This window comes from Nomascus leucogenys, chromosome 18, assembly GCF_006542625.1.
Source record: "Nomascus leucogenys isolate Asia chromosome 18, Asia_NLE_v1, whole genome shotgun sequence".
In the NCBI taxonomy this organism is placed as follows: domain Eukaryota; kingdom Metazoa; phylum Chordata; class Mammalia; order Primates; family Hylobatidae; genus Nomascus; species Nomascus leucogenys.
Genome location: NC_044398.1, coordinates 2,334,761 through 2,360,149, shown reverse-complemented (window position 1 = coordinate 2,360,149; position 25,389 = coordinate 2,334,761). Strand labels below are relative to the sequence as shown.

Here is a 25,389-nt window from a genome sequence, read left to right as displayed (position 1 = left end):
TATAACCACACTGAATGTGCTGATGTAAGTTCTCTCCAAAGGCCACAATCCTTACATCACTACAAGGGCACCTTTCATATTGCTTTCATATATTACAATCCTCTTTCATATATAAGTTCTCAATAATAAAAATCCCATAAAGCATAAGCTTATTTTTTATTAATATTTGTCAAACCCTATCTTTCCATTAGCAAGGAAACCTCCTTGGCCAGGTGCGGTTGTTCACGCCTGTAATCCCAGCACTTTGGGAGGCCTAGGCAGAAGGATAACTTGAGTTCAGGAGTTCAAGACCAGCCTGAGCAACATAGAGAGACTTTGTCTCTACCAAAATTTTTTTAAAAATTAGGTAAGTGTGGTGTCACATGCCTACAGTACCAGCTACTCAGGAGGCTGAGATGGGAAGATCACTTGAGCCCAGGAGGGAGGCTGTGGTGAGCCGAGATCATACCACTGCACTCCAAACCTGGGCAACGGAGCAAGATCCTGTCTCAAAAAAAAAAAAAAAAGAAAGAAAGAAAAAAAAGAAGCCTTCTTATCCCATCTATTTTCATGTACTGCTGCATGTTGTAGGGATTGCCTGCATAATAAAGCTCTGTTCTGACAGAAAAATATATAAGTGAAACATGAAATTTCATTGATTAAATGAAGAGAAATAACAAGGAGAGGAAGCTATTCATGGACTTAAAAAATTAGTAAGTAGTTGCCACTCAAAGTGAAGGCCAGAAAGCAAAAATGCAAGAACTCATGGACAAGATGGCAAAGCAACAGAAAGAGATAAAAACTGGTGAGCTGGTGAAACCAGCAGAGTACTAGAAGAAAAAAAATTCATAAAGATAAGGCATAATTGGCCGGGCGCGGTGGTTCACGCCTGTAATCCCAGCACTTTGGGAGGCTGAGGCGGGCAGATCACCTGAGGTCGGGAGTTCAAGACCAGCCTGACCAACGTGGAGAAACCCCGTCTCTACTAAAAGTACAAAAAATTAGCCAGGCATGGTGACACATGCCTGTAATCCCAGCTACTCAGGAGGCTAAGGCAGGAGAATGGCTTGAACCTGGGAGGCGGAGGTTGTGGTGAGCTGAGATTGCACCATTGCACTCCAGCCTGGGCAACAAAAAAAAGAAAGAAAGAAAGAAAGAAAGAAAGAAAGAAAGAAAGAAAGAAAGAAAGAAAGAAAGCAAGCAAGCAAGCAAGCAAGCAAGCATAATTGGAAGGAGCATAAATGAAATAGACTAGACACTGTAATCAAAAGATTACAGTGAAATATTACAATGAAAAGAAATTTATTTCTGTTAAAAGTTGAAAAGAATTCGGGAGAAATAATAAAGAAACAGGCAAAGGAAATTCGACACCTTCCAAAATCTTGCAGGCATGCCTTCTACTCATACAATGTAAATTGCATCCAGAGGGAAGAAAGGAAGTCTATTAAATCGTAATTTCCAGCTTCCAACTTTCATGATGTAATAGAGGACTTAATTAGGAAGCGGGGATGAATGCTGGTTTCAAAAACAAAAAAGTGTTAGGCTGGGCGCGGTGTAATCCCAGCACTTTGGGAGGACAAGGTGGGTGGATCACGAGGTCAGGAATTTTAGACCAGCCTGACCAACATGGTGAAACCCCGTCTCTACTAAAAACACAAAAATTAGCTGGGCATGATTGTGGGCGCCTGTAATCCCAGCTATTCAGGAGGCTGAGGCAAGAGAATCGCTTGAACCCAGGAGGCAGAGGTTGCAGTGAGCTGAGATTGCACCATTGCACTCCAGCCTGGGGAAAAAAAGGTATAGAAAAACGGGCAAAGGACATAAATAGTTCACAGAAAAATAGGTTCAGGTATAATTTATAGAAAAGGATGCCTTTTTTTTTTTGAGACAGAGTCTCACTCTGTCGCCCAGGCTGGAGTGGCAGTGGCGCGATCTCGGCTCACTGCAAACTCTGCCTCCCGGGTTCAGGCCATTCTCCTGCCTCAGCCTCCCGAGTAGCTGGGACTACAGGCTCCTGTAACCACGTCCACTAATTTTTTGTATTTTTAGTATAGACGGAGTTTCACCGTGTTAGCCAGGATGGTCTGAATCTCCTGACCTCTTGATCCGCCTGCCTCGGCCTCCCAAAGTGCTGGGATTGCTGGGATTACTGGGGTACCTTTTTAATGCCTCTTTAAAGAAAGGGACAGATGGAGGACAGAGTTGAAAAAGTATTATATATTATTATTAACTCGTATTTTCCAAGTCTTAGGCTTAGAGAGAGAACACAAATACACAAAACTTTGATATGTTCTCTTCAGAAACAAAAAAACTAGATCGGTTTTTTAATCATTTATAACCGTGGGCAGAATTTCCTTCAATCTGTTGTGATTTTTGTGGCAAAGTTTTTAAAATTTAACCTGGCAAAAGATTGAAGGTAAGAATAAAAAACAAAACAAAATGAAACAAACAAAAAACACTTCTATTGTTATTTCCTTTTCCTTTGTTCATTGGGAGAGCCAGAGCTGGGAACTTGTATTTCTGGGCATCAGGAAATAAGGCAGTGAACTTTGAATTTTCCCAGACTTCAGAGTCACTTGCTATTTATCAGGTTAAATACAATTGCCTTAGAAGGAAATAATTTATATTACCTGGGCATGGCAAGGTGAGTGGCTTAGAACAAGCCAGGTTATCCTCAGCAATCATAGGAGTCAAAAATTACATGACAAAGAGCTTTACAACAATGTTTTTTCAAGTTTTTATCATTTCTATAATGTGTTCCCTTGTGAATCCCTAATCCCTAATATCCTTGTAGCTCTTTTCGAAAGACATACTAGTACTTTGAATAACAGCATCAAAAATCATTATTGAAATTTTTTTCATTTTTTTTTTGTTCTAGGGGCCTCACATTCAGATCTAAAGAGATACATGGAGCTATGGGGGTAATGCACTGGCTGCTTAGGAATAGGCAGGTTAGTAAAAACAAGTATGAGCTCAGAAATGCACTTTTCTGCTAGGATATAAAAGTGTCATGTTACAGATAAAGTGTAATCTAAAGGAACTATCACATTGGGTGATGTTGGGAGAGCCATGGACATTCTTTAGTTGGAGTCTAAGTAAACTATCTGGTCTTCCAAATCCCAAGACCTAAATTAGTCAAAGCCTATGTCATCAATTGATTGTAGATTTTTCCTTCCCAATCCTTATCTGTGTGTCCACTGGGGTTGGAAAGGAAATATTTATTGAGTGTTGAATTAAAGTCCTTATACATCCATGAGAATGGATTTTTAAAATACCTCCTCTGGCTGGGAGCAGTGGTTCATGCCTGTAATCCCAGCACTTTGGGAGGCTGAGGAGGGTGGATCACTTGAGCTCAGGAGTTTGAGACCAGCCTGAGCAACATGATGAAACCCTGTCTCTACAAAAAATACAAAAATTAGCAGGGCGTGGTGGCATGTGCCTGTACTCCCAGCGACTTAGGTGGCTGAGGTGGGTCACTTGAGCCTAAATATATATATTTAGAACTGCGGTCAGAATTTGCTTCAATTTGTTATGATTTTTCTGATAGTCTTTAAAATTTGACTTGGCAAAAGGATGAAAGTAAGAATAAAAAACAAAATGAACAAAAATCCCTTCTATTGTTATTTCCTTTTCCTTTGGAAATATTCTTTAGATCTTCTTAAATGGGAATGACATAAAATAATTTCTTTTTCTTTTCTTTTTTTTTTTTTTGAGAGGAGTTTTACTCTTGTTGCACAGGCTGGAGTGCAGTGGTGCCATCTTGGCTCACTGCAACCTCCGCCTCCTGGGTTGAAGCAATTCTCCTGTCTCAGCCTCCCAAGTAGGTGGGATTACAGGCTCCTGCCACCATATCCGGCTAATTTTTGTGTTTTTTACACAAAATTTAACCTTGTTGGCCAGGCTGGTCTCAACCTCCTGACCTCAGGTGATCCGCCCACCTAGGCCTCCCGAAGTGCTGGGATTACAGGCGTGAACCACTGCGCCCAGCTGACATAAAACAATTTCTGAGCCCACAAATGCTTTTTCTTTCAAGGTCTTTTTGTCTGTTAACACATCCCATTTAGCAACACATTTTACCTATGTGTAGTTCTAAATCCCCATACTGATCATAAAACACTGATAATTTAATCAGATTTTGTTATGGACAACTGATTTTTCTAGGGGCGGAAAAACTTGGCCTATTTAGAAAGTAAATTGGGCAGCTCTATCAGCATGAAGCCTGGGGCTTTCTTCACATACTTCATTGCCCTTTAGTACTGGGTTTGGCCAGCCTTACTTTGCCTTCCTGAAGGCAGCATCTCAGAATGTTATCTTGGCACATAACTCTGGCTGCTGCTTTGCCATGACCCCAGAACACTGTTCAGATCTCCCTTCCTACCTCCCTTTCTAATCTCCTGCTATTACCCCTGAGTAGCAAACCTAATGGCTCACAGTGCCCTAGGACTTGTTTAATTGAATCCTGAAAGTGAAGTGTGCCAGGGCCACTGAACACAGAGGCCCCTATAGCTTTTCCTTAAACAGACTTTTTCCTTAAACAGGCCTTTGCAGTCATCCATCTGTAGCAGTGCCAAGAGCATCCTTTCACACTATTTGGGACACCAAGATCCTCCATGGGGATAGATCCTTTTTGGATAAGAGTGCCCTAGCACACTGGTTGGCACATTCTTCATTTGTTGTTCATACTGGATATATTTCAGTAAAAATTATTAAATGGATGAAGTCTTATAAAAAATATTGGGGCTCTGCTTGGAGAATATGAAAAGGAAATGATAACCGTAAGCAATACTCAGGGCTGTAGCACTGACCCTTCGGGTTGGAGCTCAGGCGTTCTTCTGAGAGGCAATAACAGAGCTTACAGTCAACAGAAAGATGTTTGTTTGATGAAATGGTCACTCTCCAAAACACTTGCCCCTTGCTGCTGAATGAAGGTAAGTGCAGAGAGCAGAGCCCTCGTAAAGAAGGTGTGAGCATCTCTTCAGGGGTCTGCTTACCTAGCTGGCTCATTCTGATCAGGAAGTTCCCACCTTCTCCAGATGTGTACCTAGAAATTTATGAAGATGACAGAAAGAAATGATAGTCCTTTCTTCCTAAGAAGAATACATCGGTCCTTTAGAAATACAGACTTCAAAGATTGCAAGCTGCATCCTGGTACCAATTGCCGCTTTGTCTTCACTAAATGGATAATGATAACTTTACAAAGAAAGTTGTCTTGGTTACAGAGCAGCCTGGATTCACATATGTGTCTCTGTGGCTCTTGTCCTCACAATCCATACTGAATTAATTTCTGCCTTTTGCTCAAGGCCTTTATCACTGAGACACTGTCCTTTTTTAAAAAAAACTTCTCCAATTATAGAGTTTATGTACTAAATTTTTGTCAGTTGATTTTCAAGGGAGGGTTTGTTCCCTTCCAGGGTGCTATGGATGTGGCCAACTTTGTCTCTTTAGGATCTTTGGAGGAAAGAATTCTTCCCCAGTGAGAATCCCCCAGTGCACCCCACCATGACATAACACCTATGTAACTGCTGAATCTCTCTCTGCCACCCAGCAATAGCAATGCTGATTGAATTACAATTCAATTACTTAGTGGCCAATATATGTGTATTACAAAAGTTCTAAAAGGAGGAATTGGCAGACTGGATAAGGGGCTCCTGAGAATATAACTGCTGCATCAGGGAATCTTAGCATTTCACAATGTCAAATCTAGAAATATAATTTATAATTTTAAATAACTTATAGTTGCACTTGTAATTAATTTTTTTTTTTTTTTTTTTTTTTTTTTTTGAGACAGAGTCTCGCTCTGTCGCCCAGGCTGGAGTGCAGTGGTGCAATCTCGGCTCACTGCAAGCTCCACCTCCCGGGTTCACGCCATTCTCCTGCCTCAGCCTCCCGAGTAGCTGGGACTACAGGCGCCCGCCACCACGCCCGGCTAATTTTTTGTATTTTTAGTAGAGACGGGGTTTCACCGTGGTCTCGATCTCCTGACCTCGTGATTCGCCCGCCTCGGCCTCCCAAAGTGCTGGGATTACAAGCTTGAGCCACCGCGCCCAGCCAGATCTGTATTGTTTATAAGCCATCCAGTTAATCGTATTTTGTTATAGCCGCAAATGGACTAAAACGATATGTATGTATGTATATGTATAGATATATCCCATCTTCTACTTTAGGTTTAACATGGCTTTGTTCTCAATTAATGAGAACATAAGGAGGGAGTATGCTGCCATTTTTTCATTAACTTTTCCCTTTAAATAGAGGGAAACCTGCTAGAAACCTTCCATGGAGAGATATGTTTATCTTTCTCAATTTCCAAGTGCAGGGGACATCTGTGATGTCACACGATTACTTTACGTCTGGGTAAATACAATCCAGTGATTATAATGGAGAACTTGGTAAAGTACTGGAAAACTAAAGGCCAGAATTTAATTAAGCAGAACATACTGAAGTGCACTAAAATAATCATGCAGCTCTCAAAATAAGCGATGCTTTAAAATGAAGATTAAACCAGACTCTTATTTCCCTAAGGCATCAGTGCTACATGTTTTTATTATTTTTATTTTAAAGACAAGGTGTCACTCTGTCACCCAGGCTGAAGTGTGGTGGCATAATCATGGTTCACTGCAGCCTTGAATTCCTGGGCTCAAACAATCCTCCCACCTGAGCCTCCTAAGCAGCTAGGACTAGAGGTCTGTGCCCCTAGGTTCGGCTAATTAAAAAAAAAAAAATTTTTTTTTTTTGGTAGAGACAGGGTCTTGCTGTGTTACCCAGGCTGGGCTCGAACTCCTGGCCTCAAGCTGTCTTCCCACCTCAGCCTCCCAAAGTTCTGGGATTGTAGGTGTGAGTCACCACGCCCTGCCAGTCCTGCACATTTTGCCAAACATTTCTGTTATCAATACACAGATCTGTACTTTACCCTTCTAGTTTCTTGGACGTTGTATGAAACACCAGCACTTCCCATTTCTAAGGTACTGTAACTTCATAAGATCAACATACTTTAAAAACACAATATAAGAATAGTGGTTTTTTTTTTTTTTGTGAGTTGTGGTTGTCCATTAACAAACACTGATAAAGCACGTGTTATGTGCCAGACTTGGGGTTTTCAAAAATGAGTAAGAGGGCCGGGCGCGGTGGCTCATGCCTGTAATCCCAGCACTTTGGGAGGCCGAGGCGGGCAGATCACGAGGTCAGGAGATCGAGACCATCCTGGCTAACACGGTGAAACCCCGTCTCTACTAAAAATACAAAAAAAATTAGCCGGGCGTGGTGGTGGGCGCCTGTAGTCCCAGCTACTCGGGAGGCTGAGGCAGGAGAATGGCATGAACCTGGGAGGCGGGGCTTGCAGTGAGCTGAGATCGCGCCACGGCACTCCAGCCTGGGCGACAGAGCGAGACTCTGGCTCCAAAAAAAAAAAAGAGTAAGAGGTAATGTCAGCCTTTGGAGAACTTCATGACTTAAAAATTAAAATATATTAGGCTTGTAAAGAGCACTGCTTCCTTCTGCGGCTTCGTCTCTTTGTAACATAAAATATGTGGTAATTTTTAGGAAACTCAGGATATGTTGTCCACTCCAGAAGTCTGAGGTGGGACTGCAGGAATATGAGCTCCTCTCCACATGCAGGGACCCCAGGTGAGGTAACATGGCAGGTGCAGAGCACCAGAGCAGGCGCTACCAGGGCTGAGTTTTCATATTTATTTATTTATTTGTCTTTGAGACAGAGTATTGCTCTGTTGCCCAGGCTGGAGTACGTGGTGCAATCACAGCTCAATGCAGCCTAAAATTCCTGGGCTCAAACAGCCCTCCTACCTCATCCTCTGGAGTAGCTGGGACTACAGGTGCATGCCACCATGCCCTGCTAATTTTTAAATTTTTTGGAGTCAAGATCTTACTATGTTGTCCAGGCTGATCTTGAACTCTTGAGCCCAAGTGATCATCCAGCCTCAGCCTACCAGAGTGCTGGGAGCCATCCTGCCCAGATGGGATGAGTTTTCATTCTTCCCCCACAACTCTCTGTGTGCTCCTGGGGAGGTCGCTGAATCTTTCTAAGCCTGAGTTTCTTCATTCATAGCAGGGAAAATAGCTGCTCTACATACCTCAGCAATCATCATGGGGTCAAATAAGAAAACGTGAAACATTTTGAAAACTGTGCTACGCATTTGTAAGCTCTGTAGAGGCGTGGATTTTTGTCTGTTAGTTCACTCTTGGAGCCCTAGCATCTAAAACAATGCCTGAAGCATGATGAGTTCACAATACAAATTTATTGAATGAATGCACATCGTAATAAAGGAACTACCTTTTCACTTTAAACTATTCAAGATTATGGTAATCAATTATATTCTATTTTACAAAAGAAGAACACTATTTTTTTTTTTTTTCTGAGATGGAGTTTTGCTCTTGTTGCCCAGGCTGGAGTGCAATGGCACGATCTTGGCTCACCGCAACCTCTGCCTCCCAGGTTCAAGCGATTCTCCTGCCTCAGCCTCCCTAGTAGCTGGGATTACAGGCATGCACCACCAAGCCTGGCTAATTTTGTATTTTTAGTAGAGATGCGGTTTCTCCATGTTGGTCAGGCTGGTCTTGAATTCCCGAACTCAGGTGATCCACCTGCCTCAGCCTCCCAAAGTGCTGGGATTACAGGCCCGAAGCACCATGCCCGGCCAGAGAACACTCATTTTATATAACTTCTAGAGTCACTGTTTCTCAGGGCTGGCAGGGAGCTTACTCCAGCCCTGCAGGTTGATGGACACCTTGGCTCTGCCCTTGCCAGGTGCTTATCCAGCCTGTTCCAGATCACAGCCACCAAGAGGGAACTCTCTGGACCACCTGGCAGAAGTTCCCCTCACTCAGCTGAACCTGCCTCCACCTGGGGCCACAGAGCAAGTCTCCCTGGGCTTCTGGGCCTTCAGACATTTGGAGACAGTTATCACCTCTCCCTGCCCTCAGATTTATCCTGTCCACGCTAAATGGATGATTTCTCACTTCTAAACGTAAGGCATTTAATAATTACATTTCTTGATAATAAAATGAGAAATTTAGGGTTTTTAAACAAAAAATTGTATTGGTATGTGTCTGCTGTTACCCGCAGGGGACCCTTGTCTGCAAAGCTGGATATCGCTGGACCCACCTATTGGTAGACATCTGAAAAATTTCTGCAAATGTGAAATGAATATTAAGGTCCAGAGCGAATAACTGTATTTTGTAATATCTGTAATATAGCTGTGTATTTTATCATATCTGCCTTTATATAAGATAAATATAAATATCAGTGCAGCAATAGTTATAGTAGAAAAAAATCTGGAGTCCACCTAAATGTCTATTAATAATGAGATACTTAAATAAATTATGGTGTCTACTCAGCCATTAACAGTTGATGTTTGGATTCAGGTGCAGTGGTGCCTGCCTGTAGTACTGGCTACTCAGGAGGCTGAGGTGGGAGGGTCACTTGAACCCAGGAATTTAAGGTCAACTTAGGTAACATAGCAAGACCACCCTCTCAAAAAAGAGTCAATGCTTATAAAGTTATGTAATAATATAGAAAATGCCTACATTATAATGGAATTATGTGGGAAAATCAATATACTCATTTAAAGGTACCATATGATATGGTTTGGCTGTGTGTCCCCACCCAAATTTCATGTTGAATTGTAATTACCAGTGGGAGGTGGGAGGTGACTGAATCATAGGGGCGAATTTCCCCCTTGACTTTCTTGTGATAGAGTTCTCACAAGATCTGGTTGTTTGAAAGTATGTAGCACCCCACCCCTCCTCTCCCTCTCTTGCTGGCCGTGTGAAAATGTGCTTGCTTCCTTTTCACCTTCTACCATGATTGTAAGTTTCCTGAGGCTTCCCCAGAAACAGAAGCCTGAACAGACCACAGAACCATGAGCTGATTAAACCTCTTTTCTTTACAAATTACCCAGTCTCAGGTATGTCTTTATAGCAGTTTAAGAATGGACTAATACACCATATGGTTACTATGTAAACAGCCATGTTTTACAACAGTCTAAAAGTAAATGCAATATGTTAAGTAAAATAAGCCTGATACAGAAAGACAAATATCTCATTCTCTCACTCACATATAGGAGCTAAAAAAAAAAAATTCAACTCATGGAGATAGCAGAATGATGGTTACCAGACACTGGGAAGGGTAGTGGGGAGAGAGGATAGAGAGGAGTTGGTTAATGGGCACAAAAATAACAGTTAGATTAAAAAAAAAAAGATCTAGTGCTCAGTAACCCAATAGGGCAACTATAGTTTACAATAGCTTATTGTATATTTCAAAATAACTAAAAAGTAGAATTAGAATATTCCTAACACAGAGAAATGTTAAATGCTTTAGGTGATGGATATCCCAATTACCCTGCTTTGATCAGTACATATTGACACACTGGTACCAAATATCACATGTACCCCATAAATATTTGTAACTATTATGTATCCATAAAAATTAAAAATAAAAAAATTTAAAAATAAATAAAAGTACAAAATGCTATCGTTGGTGGTTTTACAGTAGTTAAGTTATAGATGACTTTTGCTTCTATTTTGTTTTCCAAAAAGTGCTGATATTACCTTTAAAATAATAAAAAAATGTTTCATATTTATTTCAACATTTCTTTCTGAGATTTTATACACAGACACGCATACCCAGATACACACACACACGCACATGCACACACACGCGCACGTGCACACACACACACACACACACCCCTCCTTTTTGTTATTCATCTTCTTCACATTGGGTCAGTTTCTACAAAGTGGGCATGAATTTTGGCGGGACCAGAAATGTTAAGAATAGTATTAGAGATCATTTGAGCAGAGGCAGAAGAATGCTGACTGCTTTCAGCACATAGTGATCACAGGATATCTTTGAGGGAAAAGAACCAAGAAAAGTGACCCTCATGGGCAGATGAAGCCACCCAGGGCTGCAAGACCTCATCTTCCCCTCACTGCATAGACAGGTGTGCGGGCATGTGGGAAAGAGAAGGGGCATGAGTATGTGTGGACTCCACCCACACCGCTGTAACAGTGAATGTCTAGGCTCAACGTGTTTCTCTATTTCGGAATAATTCTGTCATGCCTTGTATTGGCTGTGGCACAACTGAAGGAATAACAAGGAGCAAGGCACCAGGACAAGCTAGTGTCTCTTTTGCATTTGCTGCCTGAGAGTGGCTGAGCTCTGTGCCAATAAACTGAAGCTTCCTCATGATTGTGTGATAGTAAACAAGAAGCCAACAGGATTTCACTTCAAAATGCACCCATTCAATTTTGAGGGAAAGAAATTTGCGAGTGTTAGAGCCTAGGGCTGCACGTGATCACCATGAGGCTACAGTTTCTCCTCGGTGCGCCATCTCTCTCTCTCTCTCTCCCTCTCTCTCTCTCTCTCTCTGGTAGTGCAAAATGAATTTTAGTTGGCATTTCAGCATGGCTCACAGCTTCGTCTTCTTGAATGAATGCCAAGCATGAACTAAAATATATCAGATGTTTTGTCTGCCTAGTGCCACGTTATGTGGGTGGAAGTCTGTGCAGTTCTACTGGAGGAACAAAACAATAGGATTAGCAGTAAGAGGGAAGCTTCAAGTAAATGATTAAACATTGGAAGGGAAAGAAAAAATGAATATTACCGGGAGGTAGGGGCTGAGGTCCTGTATGTATGAGCCTGCAGGGGTGTGCGGTGCCCTGGCATGTGTTCCCTGGAATAAAAAGGAATGATTGGCAAGTGAAAGCAGTGCACATATTTTCAGGAATAATTGTGCTGATTTGCAAAGAGCAACAGTATAAAACCAAGACAAAGCAAATGAAATCCCATTTATGCCAAAGAGTAAGAAAGTTTATAATATGCAATAAACCCTCAAATCACCTAAGAAAGAAATGGGCAGAGAATTATTGCCATTAATGAGATGGGAGCAATTCATGATGAGTACATGACCATTTGCAGCGTGCACTCCTCACATCTTGGAAGCCTTGGGGTTTCTGAACCCTCACTCCTCCTATTTATTTTCTGAAACTTAATTGAGGAAAAGGGGGAAACTGTATCCTTGATATGAGTTGTACTTGCTGCTCCCTGGGTTGGCTTTAGCTAGTAGAATTCCTGGGTTCCTGTGTGTGTGTGCGGTTTTGCCTTTGATTTGATTGGATGATAGATTATCCTCGTCTCTAAAGGAAACAAGCAAGTTAGAGAGGTAACTGTGTCATAGTATGTACTTTAACTTCTGAAAACAATGTCAATTTTTCTTTCTCATCACTTTCTTCAGTTGGTCCTACCTTGTTGTTGGACTCATTATAAAAGAACCAGGTTTTCCGTGCCCAGACACATTCACTCTCAGGGATGTGTCCTTCTCTGAGACAAGTCTTGATTTTACTGCTTCCTGCTGAGCCTGACTGCTGGCATTGGTCCTAATCAATTGGAAAATAAATGGAGCTTCCCAGGTCTTGAGTCAACACTGAGCCCCCATTTTCCTGATGCTGAGAGCTGCCAGCCGGCCCATTGCCAAGAGACCAGAGCTCATGTTCCCTTTTTTTCTCTCTACTTCCTTTTCCCTATCTCCTCTCCACCTCTGCTGTGATGCCTCTGGGCATTTTCTCAGTTCACTCTGTTTTCAAATCTTTCTTTATTACTGAGACTTCTGGGAACATTCTTGCTGTGTTTCATTGCTGTGTATTTTTTCCATAAAATACTTCTTAACTAGATGGTGTCACCTTGAACAAATGGAAGGGAATATATCTTAGGTTTTCTTTTGTATCCACCCTGACCCTCCAACCCTTCAGTTCCCTAACCCCAGAAGGGCCCAGGAAATGCAAGATACTCATCATTGAATGACTAAATTATTACATTTCCCGAAGAATAATTCAGGTTTTTTTCCCTCTGCAGAATTTCTCTTGATTTATTCTCTTACTCTTTATTATCTTATTCATCAATTATTTCCTTTCTCAACTCTTATCTTCAACTTATCTCTTCCTTTGGGGTCCTTGTTCTCAATCCAGAAACATGTTTATGTCTCTCATCTGAAGCAAATGAATAAAGACAAAACAAAACAAGCACAACCTTTCCCTTGACTCTGTATCCCGTTGGTTTATTCAACATTTGTTTCCTGTGCCTACCATGTGCCACTGTTCTGGAGGCTGCATGGAGGCAGAACAGTTGCTTCTCTCATGGAGCTAGGGAGAGGATTCAGATTAAAAAAAAAATATATATATATATATATACACACACACACACATACACACACACACACACACACACACACACAGGAAAAGCTCCAGCTCCAGCTTCGTTATCAGGCCTAGGCCAGTTGGAATCTTGGTTAGAAGGCCTTCCACTGGCCCTTCCAGCAGGCTGATTGAGCTTTGGCGACTGGGCATGGGCTGGATATTAGGCCTCCTGACCTCCTGCCTCCCAGAAATCTGCACAAGGGCCCTCAGCAGCCCCATTCTCCTCTTTCCTCCCAAGCCTGCTTAGAAGAGTAGCCTGTAATTGCACTACCTGTTCTTTAACCAGCAGCAACTGGGCCCCAACGCCTACCACATGACCTCAGTGCCAGGGCCCGTGGGGTTTGGTTCCTAATTACATGTCCTTGGGCGTTAGACATTGTTATCCATTTCTCCAACGGGGTCCACCTTTTCTTGTTCACCTCTATGTCCTAGTTGCTCTTTCTGACATCAGCCCTCTTCTCTTCTCACTTTGTGTTTCTAAGAAGCAATCTCACCCATCCCCCAGCTTTAATCACACCACCTCACTGATGAACCCCAGGCTGTCTTCAGATCTCCATTTCCCAACTCCCAAGGCCTAGCTTCATGCGCATATGGCTGGTGCAGTGGCACAGGACACCATGCTTAGAAGGGCCCCTCCCTGGGGATTTAATGCTCTGTGGTCACCATCTTGGAATTCTTAAAATTCTTTGAAATTTGAATGGGTCTATCAGTCTATCGGTCTGCTCGGGCTGCCATAACCATGTACCACAGACTGGGTGGCTTGACCAATAGAAATTTATTTTCTTGCAATTCTGGAAATGAAGGCCAAAAGCGAAGTGCCAGCAGGGTAGGCTTCCTCTGAGGGCTGTCAGGAAAGGCTCTGTTCCAGGCCTCTCTCCCCACCTTGCAGATAGCCACCCCCTTGCTGCCTCTTCATATCGGAGTCCTTCTGTACCCATATGCCCCTTGGTGTCTCTCTGTGTGTGCTAGTCTCTTCTTATAACATCAGTCAGATTGGAGTAGGGCCCACCCATATGATCTCATTGAACCTAATCACCTTTTTCAAGGCCCGATCGCCAAATACAGTCACATTCTGAGGTACCGAGGCTTAGGACATATGAATTTTGGGGGACACCATTCAGCCCATCGCAGCAATTGAAGTCAGATGAGGCAATGAAGCATGTGCTTAGGGCTTAGAGTCGTGGCTCTCTGTGGTCCTGCTTTCTGCCACCTTCCCAGGACACATTGTTAGGTGCCTCCCTGCCTCCTGGCCTTCTGGCCACCCAGCAACCCCTTCCTTCCACACTTAGAAGGCACATGGGTGCAGGTGCTGGGAGGACCAGGGTCCAGCCATCCTTGTCCAGGGATGTCAGTGCCACTGCATGTTTGGAGGTGATTTGGCAGGGGCAAGCCTTGCACCCACCCCAATCCAGGTATCCAGCATATCCTGGTTGATGTTACAATTGCTTGGGATTTCCTGTAGTCCATGGACCTATGGAAGGCTGTGGGAAAGGAAAGTGACTTCCCCACTTCCTAGCCCTGGGTCACTCAGCCTCTTTGAGAATTTGACTAAAGTTAGATAACCTCTATCCTGGAAAGTTGACATACATAGACAGCCATGGTTTTTATATATATTAAGCGGATGACGAACTTCATAAAGCTACTCTGTGCACCTCTTGTGATTTGGCCCTGCTTACCTTTCCAGCCTCATGTCAGCTCTGCTATCACCATGCTGCAGCCCTCTTGAATCAGCAAAGCCATTCTCTGAATGCATCGTATCCTTCCACGCGTGTGTTTTTGCAGGCGCTCTTTCCTCTGTCTACCATATGCTTTCCTCATTAGCATTGTAAAAAACTTCAAAATTAAAACTACATTCTATCTTCTTAGAGAATCCTTACTGTCATCTCCTACTTCCTATAAGCTAAGTTAAACCGAGTGCTCCTCTAGGACCTCCATGAGTCTAAAAGGTTTATAACACGAAGTTTTTATTATTTCCTTACCTTTGTCCTTTCTACAGGACTGTGGGCATTTTGAGGACAAGGACTGTATTTTAATCCTTGCTATTTTCCTGGTGTCTAGGACAGAGCTGAGCACAGTCAATGTTTGCAAATATCTGTTGGAAGATCAAATGAATGCATTCCTGAATGAACGACTGAAAGAAGAGAAGCACGAGCTTGTGGTGAGCTCATTTTGGAGCCAAGCAGTGCTGGGTTTAAATCCTAGCTCTCTTGAGGACTAGTATTGTGACCTAAGGGAAATTACTCTAAAGCCTCCGTTTTCTAATCTCAAGGCAAATGGAATTTACCTCAAGACAAACCATTGTCAACTTATATTGATGAACAACAGCTATAGCTACATATAACTCAGTCCTGTCACTAAATTTCTGTGAGTTATCTTGGAATGAAAAGACAAAATTAAAAGACAACGAAGCTGTATTCTTGCAGATTAATTTATTAACAACAACAGTAAAAATATACTCGTTGAATGTCTACTGGGTAGAAAACATTATGCTAGGACCTGTGGAGAAATTAAATATAAATTAATATTTGGCCTATGGAGGAGTTAAGGTATACGGTATAGGCTAAATTTTAAAACAAAGTAGGAAATGTCAGGTACCATAAGAGAGTTCGTTTGTAGCTGAGACAGTGAGGAAGGCTTTTTGGGAGAAGTGGTGTTTGAAATGGCCTTTCCTACAAAGGAAAGGTCAAAAGATTTTTGCTGACAGTGGAGGAAGGAAGACGGGAATGAATGCGACCATGAGGAGGTGGAGATACCTAGGAGAGAAATGTGGGCTTGGCCATCCTATTGATGTCATTGTTTCACCAGATGCTGCAGTTTCCGCTTCTGAAACTAAGGGTTAGTGACCTGCCTTTTTCACAAAGTACAGTGTGCCCTGGTTTTCTGTCTGGAGCCATTGACACTCTGCCCAGAACAAGGCCACCTGATGCCAACAGCTAAGGCAGAAACTGGCCTGTTCACGCTGTAGCCCCTCAGAAGCAGCAGTTCTGTCACTCTTTTTCACAATGCCCTGAAGACGCTCGGCAGAGGCTCTACTGCAGGGGTGAGGAATCACATCCCTGTGAACAGGAATGAGCAACTGGAACTGGTGTGGACACTTGGGGAATGACTAACAAATCTTATCATAGACTGTCAAATTATGTTATTTAGAATCAAACTGCTTGTGGATGAGGCACCAGCTTGAGTTCACCACACTGCCACCAGCCTGCATGGGTGCTGCATTTCCCCTGCTACTGTATAATGGTGGTTAAACTATGGTTCTGGGGCACCAGGCTTCTTGACCTTGAAGGCAAGCTCCTCTATTGACTAGCATATGACTTTGGGCAGTTCCTTGAACCTTCCTAAGTTACAGTTTCTCATCAGTAAAATGGAAATGGTGGTAATACCTGTCTAATATGGCATATGGAGAGTAGTAAAAGAAATGACTAGTGCAGTAAAGAACATCTCAGTGCCTGCCACACAGCAAGTGCCTTCTCTCCAGACACCAGCGTGACTTCTTTCTGTCTCATCTCCTTTAGATCTTTACTCCACTGTGAGGCCATCTTCGACCATCCCATTTAAAAATGCACCCCCTACCTCCAAACATTATCCCGTTTCCTCCCTTCTTTTTTGTCCACCGCACTTCATCACTATCTCACATACTATGTGTTTTAGTTATTTGTTGTGTTTATGCCTGTCTCTTTAGTAGAATGCAAGCACCAAGCATCTGTATTCCCAGATCAATGCCTGGCGTGCAATATGGACTCAAGGGAGGAAGAGATGAGCCAGCCCTGCTATGCTGAAACTACTCCCGGCCCAGTGCTAGCCCTCTGGGACCCCGTTTGAACGTCTGACTGCCCTTTGACACCTGGACCAGTGGGCAGGAAGAGAAACTAAAATCGACGTAGTAATTTAAGCAGCACATTATGGGGGTGCTCTGGCCTTACTGAACTTGAACTCAATGCTGCCGATTTTTCATAAACCTTGATTCATGCTACTCCACTCCCTCTCGCTCAGCTAATGAGCTCCTCCTGTTACCCAAAGTTGACCCGAGGGACCCCCTGCAGAGCCAGGGATGGCAAAGAATTCTCTGACTCAGGCTCTGACCCGGACTCGGAGGGGCAACGTGAGCAGGAAAGGCATCTGCAAAGCTCGCCTCCTCTTGGCCAAGGCGGCCTCGCGCTGGGGAGGCGGCTCCCGCGCTGCAGCCCCGGCTCCAGCGCCCCGCGCCGCCTCCGCTGCGGGTCGGGAGCGCGCGTCTCCGCCGCACTTCGGATCCACTAGCTACTCGCCTGGCCCTGGGCGGTGGGAGGCGGCGGCGGCGGCGCTCGCGCACCTCGGAGGAGCCAGGAGCCGGAACCAGGGCCGAGCCCGCGGGCCGGGGCGAGCCAGCCGGTAACCACTGGCGGGACAGGGCGCCCAGGGCCGAGCAAAGCCCGGGCACTGGGTGCGGGGCGCGTGCAGCTTTGGTCAAGGCAGGGCTTGCTTGGGTTTGGGGGCAGTCTTTAGTTTAGAGGGGCTGGAGAATGGGGTGGGAGGAGGAGAACTGGGGTGGGAGGACGCCCACGGGAAGAGTGCGGACCCCGTGGAGAGCACCAAGTTTAAAGCCTCCCCGGCAGCCCGCTGATGTGCGTATGGACGCCGCTGGGCGTCCGAAAAGCCTGGAAGCGGCGGCGCTCGGGGCTTGGGTGGGCTTCCTCCCCTCCGCTGGGCCCCAGCTGCCGAGGCACACGCTTTCCCGCAGGTGAGAAAACTTTCCTTGCTGCGGCCCTCCTGCCGCCTTGGTGCCTTGCAACGGAGAAAGCCCCCCTGGGCTGGGGAAACGTGCTGGCTCCTGACCCCGGGCGCGCCCCCATGCATTGGGCAGGGTTCTCAGATGATCCCTGGCTTGACAGTTGCTCATTCATTTTGTTTGGACTGGGGATCCTGCGCGCAGGTCATGTTACTGATTAGAGGGAAATAGGGGTTTTACGCTTTCCCCGCCGCCCCACCCCGCAACCCGCCCCCCTCCCCCGCCCGCCCCGCGCCCCGTGCCGTGCCCGGTGCCTTTCCCATCCTTTCTGTGTAATTAATTGAGGAAGGCAAAGAGTAGTCTCTGCAGAAACCTGTTTGGAGGCGTTGTGGTTTCCACAGCATGTTAGATGGCACGGAATCTCAGCCACTACTCTGCATTTAGTTTGACAACAGTGAAACACTCTGGCGTTTTGAAGGCAAAGGAAGCTTGAGGGAATGTGTCCAGGGAGACGAGAGAAGGGAACTCTCATGCATAAATTAATTCTTACGAAAACCCCAAAAGTAAACAGTGGTATTTTCAGTTTGCAGGTGGAGAAAATTAGATTGCGATATTAAATACGTTTTCCAAGGTGACTCCCCCAGTTAAGTAACAGTGGGGAGTAGGGGTCTGGAAGCTAGGACTGTGAGTCTAGTTTCCTTTAGGTACATTGCATGGGGTACACAGCCAAGAGCAGATGCAGGAGAGTGACGTGGGCCTGCAAGGATAAGGTTAGGAAGGCCAGAGGCCACTATGAGCTGGGGTACCCACGAGGAGTTTTGTTCTTATAAGGAAGATCATCCAGTGTTTATGGAAGAATAGATGATATTAACAGGTGATAGGAAAAGGAAGAGTTGCTTCGTGTCTGTATCTTTCTTTTCAAAATGAGAAGACCAGCTTAAACCCTTTAAAGAGGGTCTCGAAGCCCAAAACTGGACTGGATTGTTCAAAGCCCAAATGGCAGACGTCCTAGAGTAGTGAAAGCGGTTACAGTCATCTTTGCGCAGGTATAAGAGATGAGAACGGACCCAGGAGACTTTTCAAAAGAGGGAAACATTGAATCCTGGCAACATTCTAGAACAAATTCTTTAAGATAGCTCAAAACTACCTAGGGAAGAATTTACAAAGACTTATGCCAAACCAACTCCCTTCCCTTTTCTAGCAATCTACTGGGCTATAGATCAGGGTATGCTGTATCCATCGTCTTCACATGTGGGCTATGACTCATTACGCTAATGATCAGTTTAGTGAGTTGCAAATAGCGGTTTTTTAAAACATGAAAGCCAAGAGAAAGAAAGATAAGATACCAGAGTGCATTGCACGAGCAAGGGAAAGTACTGTTTGTGAAGCGCGCGCTGGTGATGCATGTGTCCTGTTCTGCGTTGCCGATCGTGCTGCCTCTGCGTGAGCGTTCATACCCATCGCTAGCTGCCCCCTTTCAGCCTTCTGAGCTAGCCCCACTCTGGTCACAGTGGGGGTCATCTTCTTTTACCTTGCAGATTATGTCATCAACATATTCTGGAAAGGTGTTCGCTTCCTCCTCCCCATTTCTGTGGGCCCCTAGATGCTGAGGTATTTTGCCAATCAGAATTCATCTCTGAATTATTTATCTGTGACCTTTTTTTGATAGCCACAGTTCATAGATAACTTTTATCAAACATATTAAATTAGTTCAAATTTATAAAGAAAATATCACATCTGTCCTTTTTAGCTTTCAAGGGGAATGTTTTCGTTACTTGGAGTACAAAAAATATTGGAAGAAAATATTCTTATGATGTTTGTGTAATATATTTAAGGAACTATTATTATACCAAACTATGATATTTGGAAGATTACCAGATAATGCCTCATTGTGTCATTTTCTGTCTAGTCTTTTTTTTTTTTTAATTTTTCTTATTTTGGCTTTTGTTCCTAAATGAAATATCAAGGTAGATATTTGAGAACCTCTCCATAACTCTTGAACCCACTGGTTACTTCAAGAGTATGAGGGTTCATCATGCAAAGGAATATGAACAAATGTTTAAATAAACAAAATGAAAAATAATATGAGGGTTGAGCAAGGAGGCTTTGTTGAATAGATTTACTTCCTTCATCCCAAAGCTAGTGATGGTGTGTCCGAAATTGGTGGGTTCTTGGTCTCACTGACTTCAAGAATGAAGCCGCGGACCCTCGCGGTGAGTGTTGCAGTTCTTAAAGATGGTGTGTCCCAAGTTTGTTCCTTCTGATGTTCGGACGTGTTTGGAGTTTCTTCCTTCTGGTGGGTTTGTGGTCTCACTGGCTTCAGGAGTGAAGCTGCAGACCTTCACGGTGAGTGTTCCAGCTCATAAAGGCAGTGCAGACCCAAAGAGTGAGCAGCAGCAAAATTTATTGCAAAGAGCGAAAGAGCAAACCTTCCACAATGTGGAAGGGGACAGAGTGCGTTGCCAGTGCTGGCTCCGGTAACCTGCTTTTATTCCCTTATCTGACCCCACCCACATCCTGCTGGTTGGTCCATTTTACAGAGAACTGATTGGTCCGTTTCACAGAGAGCTGATTGGTCTGTTTTGACAGGGTGCTGAATAGTGCATTTACAATCCCTGAGCTAGACACAGAGTGCTGATTGTTGTATTTACAATCCTCTAGCTAGACAAAAAAGTTCTCCAAGTCCCCACTAGATTAACTAGACACAGAGCACTGATTGGTGCGTTTACAAACTTTGAGCTAGACACTGGGTGTTGATTGGTGCATTTACAAACCTTGAGCTAGACATAGAGTGCTGATTGGTGCATCCACGAACCCTGAGCTAGACACAGAGTGCTGATTGGTGCATTTACAATCCTCCAGCTAGACATAAAAGTTCTCCAAGTCTCTACCTGATTCAGGAGCCCAGCTGGCTTTGCCTAGTGGATCCCATGCCAGGGCCACGGGCAGAGCTGCCTGCCAGTCCCGTGCCACAAGCCTGCACTCCTCAGCCCTTGGGCGGTTGATGGGACCGGGCACCATGGAGCAGGGGGCGGCGCCCATCGGGGAGGCTCGGGCAGCGTGGGAGCCCACCACAGGGTGGGGGGTGGGAGGCTGGGCTCTGGCATGGTGGGCTGCAGGTCCTGAGCCCTGCCCCACGGGGAGGTGGCTGAGGCCCGGTGAGAATTTGAGTGTGGCGCAGGTGGGCTGGCAGTGCTGGGGGACCCGGCGCCCCCTCTGCAGCTGCTGGCCTGGGTGCTAAGCCCCTCACTGCCCAGGGATGGTGGGGCCCGGTGAGCCTGCGCCCACCCAGAACTCATGCTGGCCCGGGAGCACCGCATGCAGCCCAGGTTTCCGCCCGTGTCTCTCCCTCCACACCTCCCCGCAAGCAGAGGGAGCTGGCTCCAGCCTCGGCCAGCCCAGAGAGGGGCTCCCACAGTGCAGCGGTGGGCTGAAGGGCTCCTCAAACGTGGCCAGAGTGGACACTGCCGAGGAGGTGCTGAGAGCGAGCGAGGGCTGCTGGCACGTTGTCATCTCTCAATGCGGCCATTTGAGAGTGAGTTGAGCTGTCCATGTGCTTCTTGCATTTGGGACTCACACAGGGGCCTAGGTGGCTGGATCACTCACCTTCCCAGAGGGCAAAGGATGTCTGAAGATGACCTGGGAGCCAGATGGGGCCACATGGGAGGAAGGGCTGGCCTAAGGGCGAGGGCACCTGGCAGCAGAAGTAGGAATGAGCAGCCAGCTGAAGGAAGGTGAGTATTACTAACACACCCATGTGAGGTATGAAGACAGTTAATTCAGTCCTGTCCTCCTGCTTTGATCTTGGAGTGATGTGAAACTAGCTAGCAGTTGAGTGGATGGTGGAGAAATAGAAAAGAAGTTTACCTTCCCCCAACCCCAGCATGAGACCAGCATGCAGCAGGACATTGCAGAAATAGGGCAAATTCGTGTTATAATGGGTTAGAGTTTCTTTTGTTTCCAAAGATTAGACATTTTAATTCTTTTAGGCTTTTATATTTTTTATTTATTTATTTATTTATTCATTGGAGACAAAGTCTCACTCTGTCTGTTGCCCAGGCTGGAGTGCAGTGGCATGATCACAGCTCACTGCAGCCTCAACCTCCTGGGCTTAAGTGATCCTCCCATCTCAGTCTCTCAAGTAGCTGGGACTACAGGCACAGAACACCTGCCCAGCTAATTAAAAAAATTTTTTTTGTAGAGACGTGGTTTTGCTATGTTGCCCAGGCTGGTCTTGCATTCCTGGGCTCAAGTGATCCTCTTGCCTCCACATCCCAAAGTGCTGGGATTACAGGTGTGAGCCACTGTGACTGGCCTCTTTGGGACTTTGAAGTTGTTACATGAGCAGAAACATTGTGGGATCTACTCAAGTATTTGTTTGAGGGCAGGGAAGATGAATCCCTTGAGTATATTCTAAGGAGCAATAGAAAACCAAAATACAGTTGACATTTGAGCAGGCCCCACAAGTTGTGCTAGCTCAGAGTAGGTAATATATGCTTGGGTTAAAATTAAGTAGAGTAGCAATCTGTGTTTATTGTTACATTTACTTTTGACAAAGGAAGACTTAGAGGCAGAAGCAGTTAGAAAAGGAAAGAAAATGTTTACTTCCCCAGAGTGCAAGGGAGTCAGGCTTTATAAGACTGGCTCATCAAATAAAATCACAATAAATACTTGAAAGAAAATATTCCACCAAATTACCAAAGTTCTCCATTTACATTAGTCTGTTGTTCATGACTGAAAACAACTTTCTCACACAATTATCTATTCCTAAAAGTCGTGACTTGTTTACAGACATCAGCATAGCAAACAATCAAGGGAAAAAATGGTTTCTTTAAGGGAGTGAGATGTGTTTGAAATTTTATTTTGGAGACCAACTTTCAGGCAGGATGATCATGTTATTTTTGCTTCATGTCAGGGTACAAAGTGATTTTTTTTCTTGACTGGAGTATGAGAAGTGCTTAGTCCTATTGGAGAGGGGGAAAGTATGCATTTTCCTTGCAATCATGATTCTGCAGTCCCTTATAGTATTGTTGAGATATGAGGTAAAAAAGCAGAAGTTGAGACTATCTTTATGAGATGCTAAAATTATATATGTTAAAATCTGAGTTTAGTTGTTGCTCATGTTTCTGTTATCAAGACCTGTGTAATTTTTGCCTCACTAGAGATCATTAGTAAAATTTCATAACCCTTCAAGTGAAAATAGTTTGTAAGCTTCAAATAATTCTCCTGCAAGCTGCATTTGTTTTCCTCTTGCATGTCCTTGGTAATAGCAAAAACAACAATCACTGGAAGGCAGAGCGGGCTGAGGGAGGGGTTTCTTAAGGATTAGTTTTGAAGTTGCCTGGTTTAACAAGAGAGAAAAATTAGGAGCTGAGTGAGAGAATGTGGTTGTAAACGTTTTCTATATTTCTACAAACCTTTGTATAGATTATTTCAGGAAATATAATTCTATCTTCTGTGGGGAAAAAAAGAAAGAAGAGAGAGAAAGAAACAAATTTAAGATCAACTATATCATATAAAACCTACATCATATTCCTACCAGTGTGATCTGGTTTGGCTGTGTCCCCACCTAAATCTCATCTTGAACTGAATTCCCATAATCCCCATGTGTCGTGGGAGGGACCCACTGGGAGGTAATTGAATCAGGGGATCGGTTGCCTCCATGAGTTTTCATGAGATCTGATGGTTTCATAAGAGGCTTTCCCTCTCTTCACTCTGACTTCTCCTTGCTGCCGCTGTGTAAAGAAGGATGTGTTTGCTTCCCCTTCTGCCATGATTGTAAGTTTCCTGAGGCCTCCCTAGTCCTGCAGAACTGTGAGTCAATTAAACCTCTTTCCTTTGTAAATTACCCAGTCTCAGGTATGTCTTTATTAGCAGCATGAGAATGGACTAACACTGTAAATTGGTACTGAGGTAGTGGGGAGCTGCTATTAAAGATACCAGAAAATGTGGAAGCGACTTTGGAACTGGGTAATGGGCAGAAGTTGGAACACTTTGGAAGGCTCAGAAGAAGACGGGAAAATGTGGGCAAGTTTGGAATTTCCTGGAGAGGTAGAGGGCTCAGAAGAAGACAGGAAAATGTGGGAAAGTTTGGAACTTCCTAGAGACTTGCTGAACGGCTTTGACAAAAATACTGATAATGATATGGACAATGAATGTTTCAAAAACTCCACTAATTAGAATTTAAACAGTGGTTGATTCCCTGGTATTCTTAAAATGGTCTAATTTGAAAGTTTAAAATCTTTAAAGTTTTAATTCACCTAGTCAGGCCATTTTAGAATAGCAGCTGTATAAAACAGTATGAGGACTCAGTGAGAGGCCAAGTCTAGTCTTTGGGGAGTCTGATGTATATTTTCTTGCTACTAAAATGAGAGATTCAGATAATCCACGTAATGGGATTTGAGAGAAGAGAGAGATCCTCATGTAGTGAAATAGTTGGAGAGATCTCCTTGGAGGAGGTAGTATCTGATCCCTACTCTCAAGGGTAGACAGGAATCTGGAGAGGAGGGAGAGGAAGTCCAGCTTGCAGGTGGAACTGAATGGGCAAAAGCTCAGAGGATCATTTGAGGGTTCCCCTGCTGCAGGTTCCTGTACCATCATAAGCCCTCCCTTTTTTAATGGCCCTGTTGTTTCTACTGTCTATGTCTTCAGGCTTTTGTGTTGTCCCTTAACCTGTGTGTGTGTGTGTGTGGTGTGTGTGAGGGGAGGGGTGTGGGGTGAGTGGGTGGGTGGGTGTATTTGAAAGAATGAAGTTCATTGTGTGGGAGAGGATAGTTTGAAATACAAGCCTGAATTCTTTAAGAGCACAGCCCACAGTCCGCAGTCCTTGACTTTTTGACCTCTACTAAATCTTTCATAGTTAAGTAACAGTGTTTAAAATATCCTTGTTGATCTGAATGGACTCATAATAATTTTAGTATGTTCAAAACTAGCGCTCTTTCTCTGTGAAGGGCATATTTACGAGAACTTAGTAGATGTGTTTGCTGAAGACGGCATGTAGTGGGATAGATTAATGACATTTTGTCAATGTTTTCTTTTCAAAAATGTATTTATTTTTAGTTAGAGTGATTGGTACAAAGTAAGTCATTTTTAATGGACTTCCTAGGACAGTTTAATTAGTTCACCAAAGAGAACATTGTTTTCCCCAAATTAGTTTCAGCACCTATATTAATTTCCTCGGGCTGCCACAACAAAATACCACCGACTGGGTAGCTTAACCTGCAGGAGTTTATTTTCTGTTTTCTGTTTTTGAGGCAGAGTTTTGCTCTTGTTGCCCTGGCTGGAGTGCAATGGCACGATCTGGGCTCACTGCAACCTCCACCTCCCAAGTTCAAGTGATTCTCCTGCCTCAGCCTCCCAAGTAGCTGGGATTAAAGGCATGCGCCACCACACCTGGCTAATTTTTGTATTCTTAGTAGAGACGGGGTTTCTCCATGCTGGTCAGGCTGGTCTTGAACTCCCGACCTCAGGTGATCCACCTGCTTTGGTCTCCCAAAGGA

At 44.3% G+C, this 25,389-nt stretch overlaps 1 protein-coding gene across 5 annotated transcripts in view; it reads left to right on the top strand.

The window, feature by feature from the left end:
• The first annotated feature begins 1,059 nt into the window (after positions 1 to 1,059).
• The window catches only part of MRAP2 (melanocortin 2 receptor accessory protein 2), a 71,391-nt gene continuing 47,061 nt past the window's right edge, over positions 1,060 to 25,389 (top strand). Inside the window, exons 1-3 of one of the 5 annotated variants that reach the window (XM_030798536.1) lie at positions 2,145 to 2,930; positions 7,516 to 7,599; positions 8,738 to 8,957. Coding sequence is in view for 1 of the 5 variants with exons in the window: in XM_030798533.1 (XP_030654393.1) it covers positions 17,793 to 17,902 (110 nt within the window). In the remaining 4 variants the exon portion in view is untranslated. Of the gene's footprint in view, positions 1,066 to 2,144; positions 2,931 to 7,515; positions 7,600 to 8,737; positions 8,958 to 17,276; positions 17,554 to 17,711; positions 17,903 to 25,389 lie in introns of those variants that run through there. The other 4 variants (XM_030798534.1, XM_030798535.1, XM_003258291.4 and 1 more) reach the window with 4 other exon arrangements.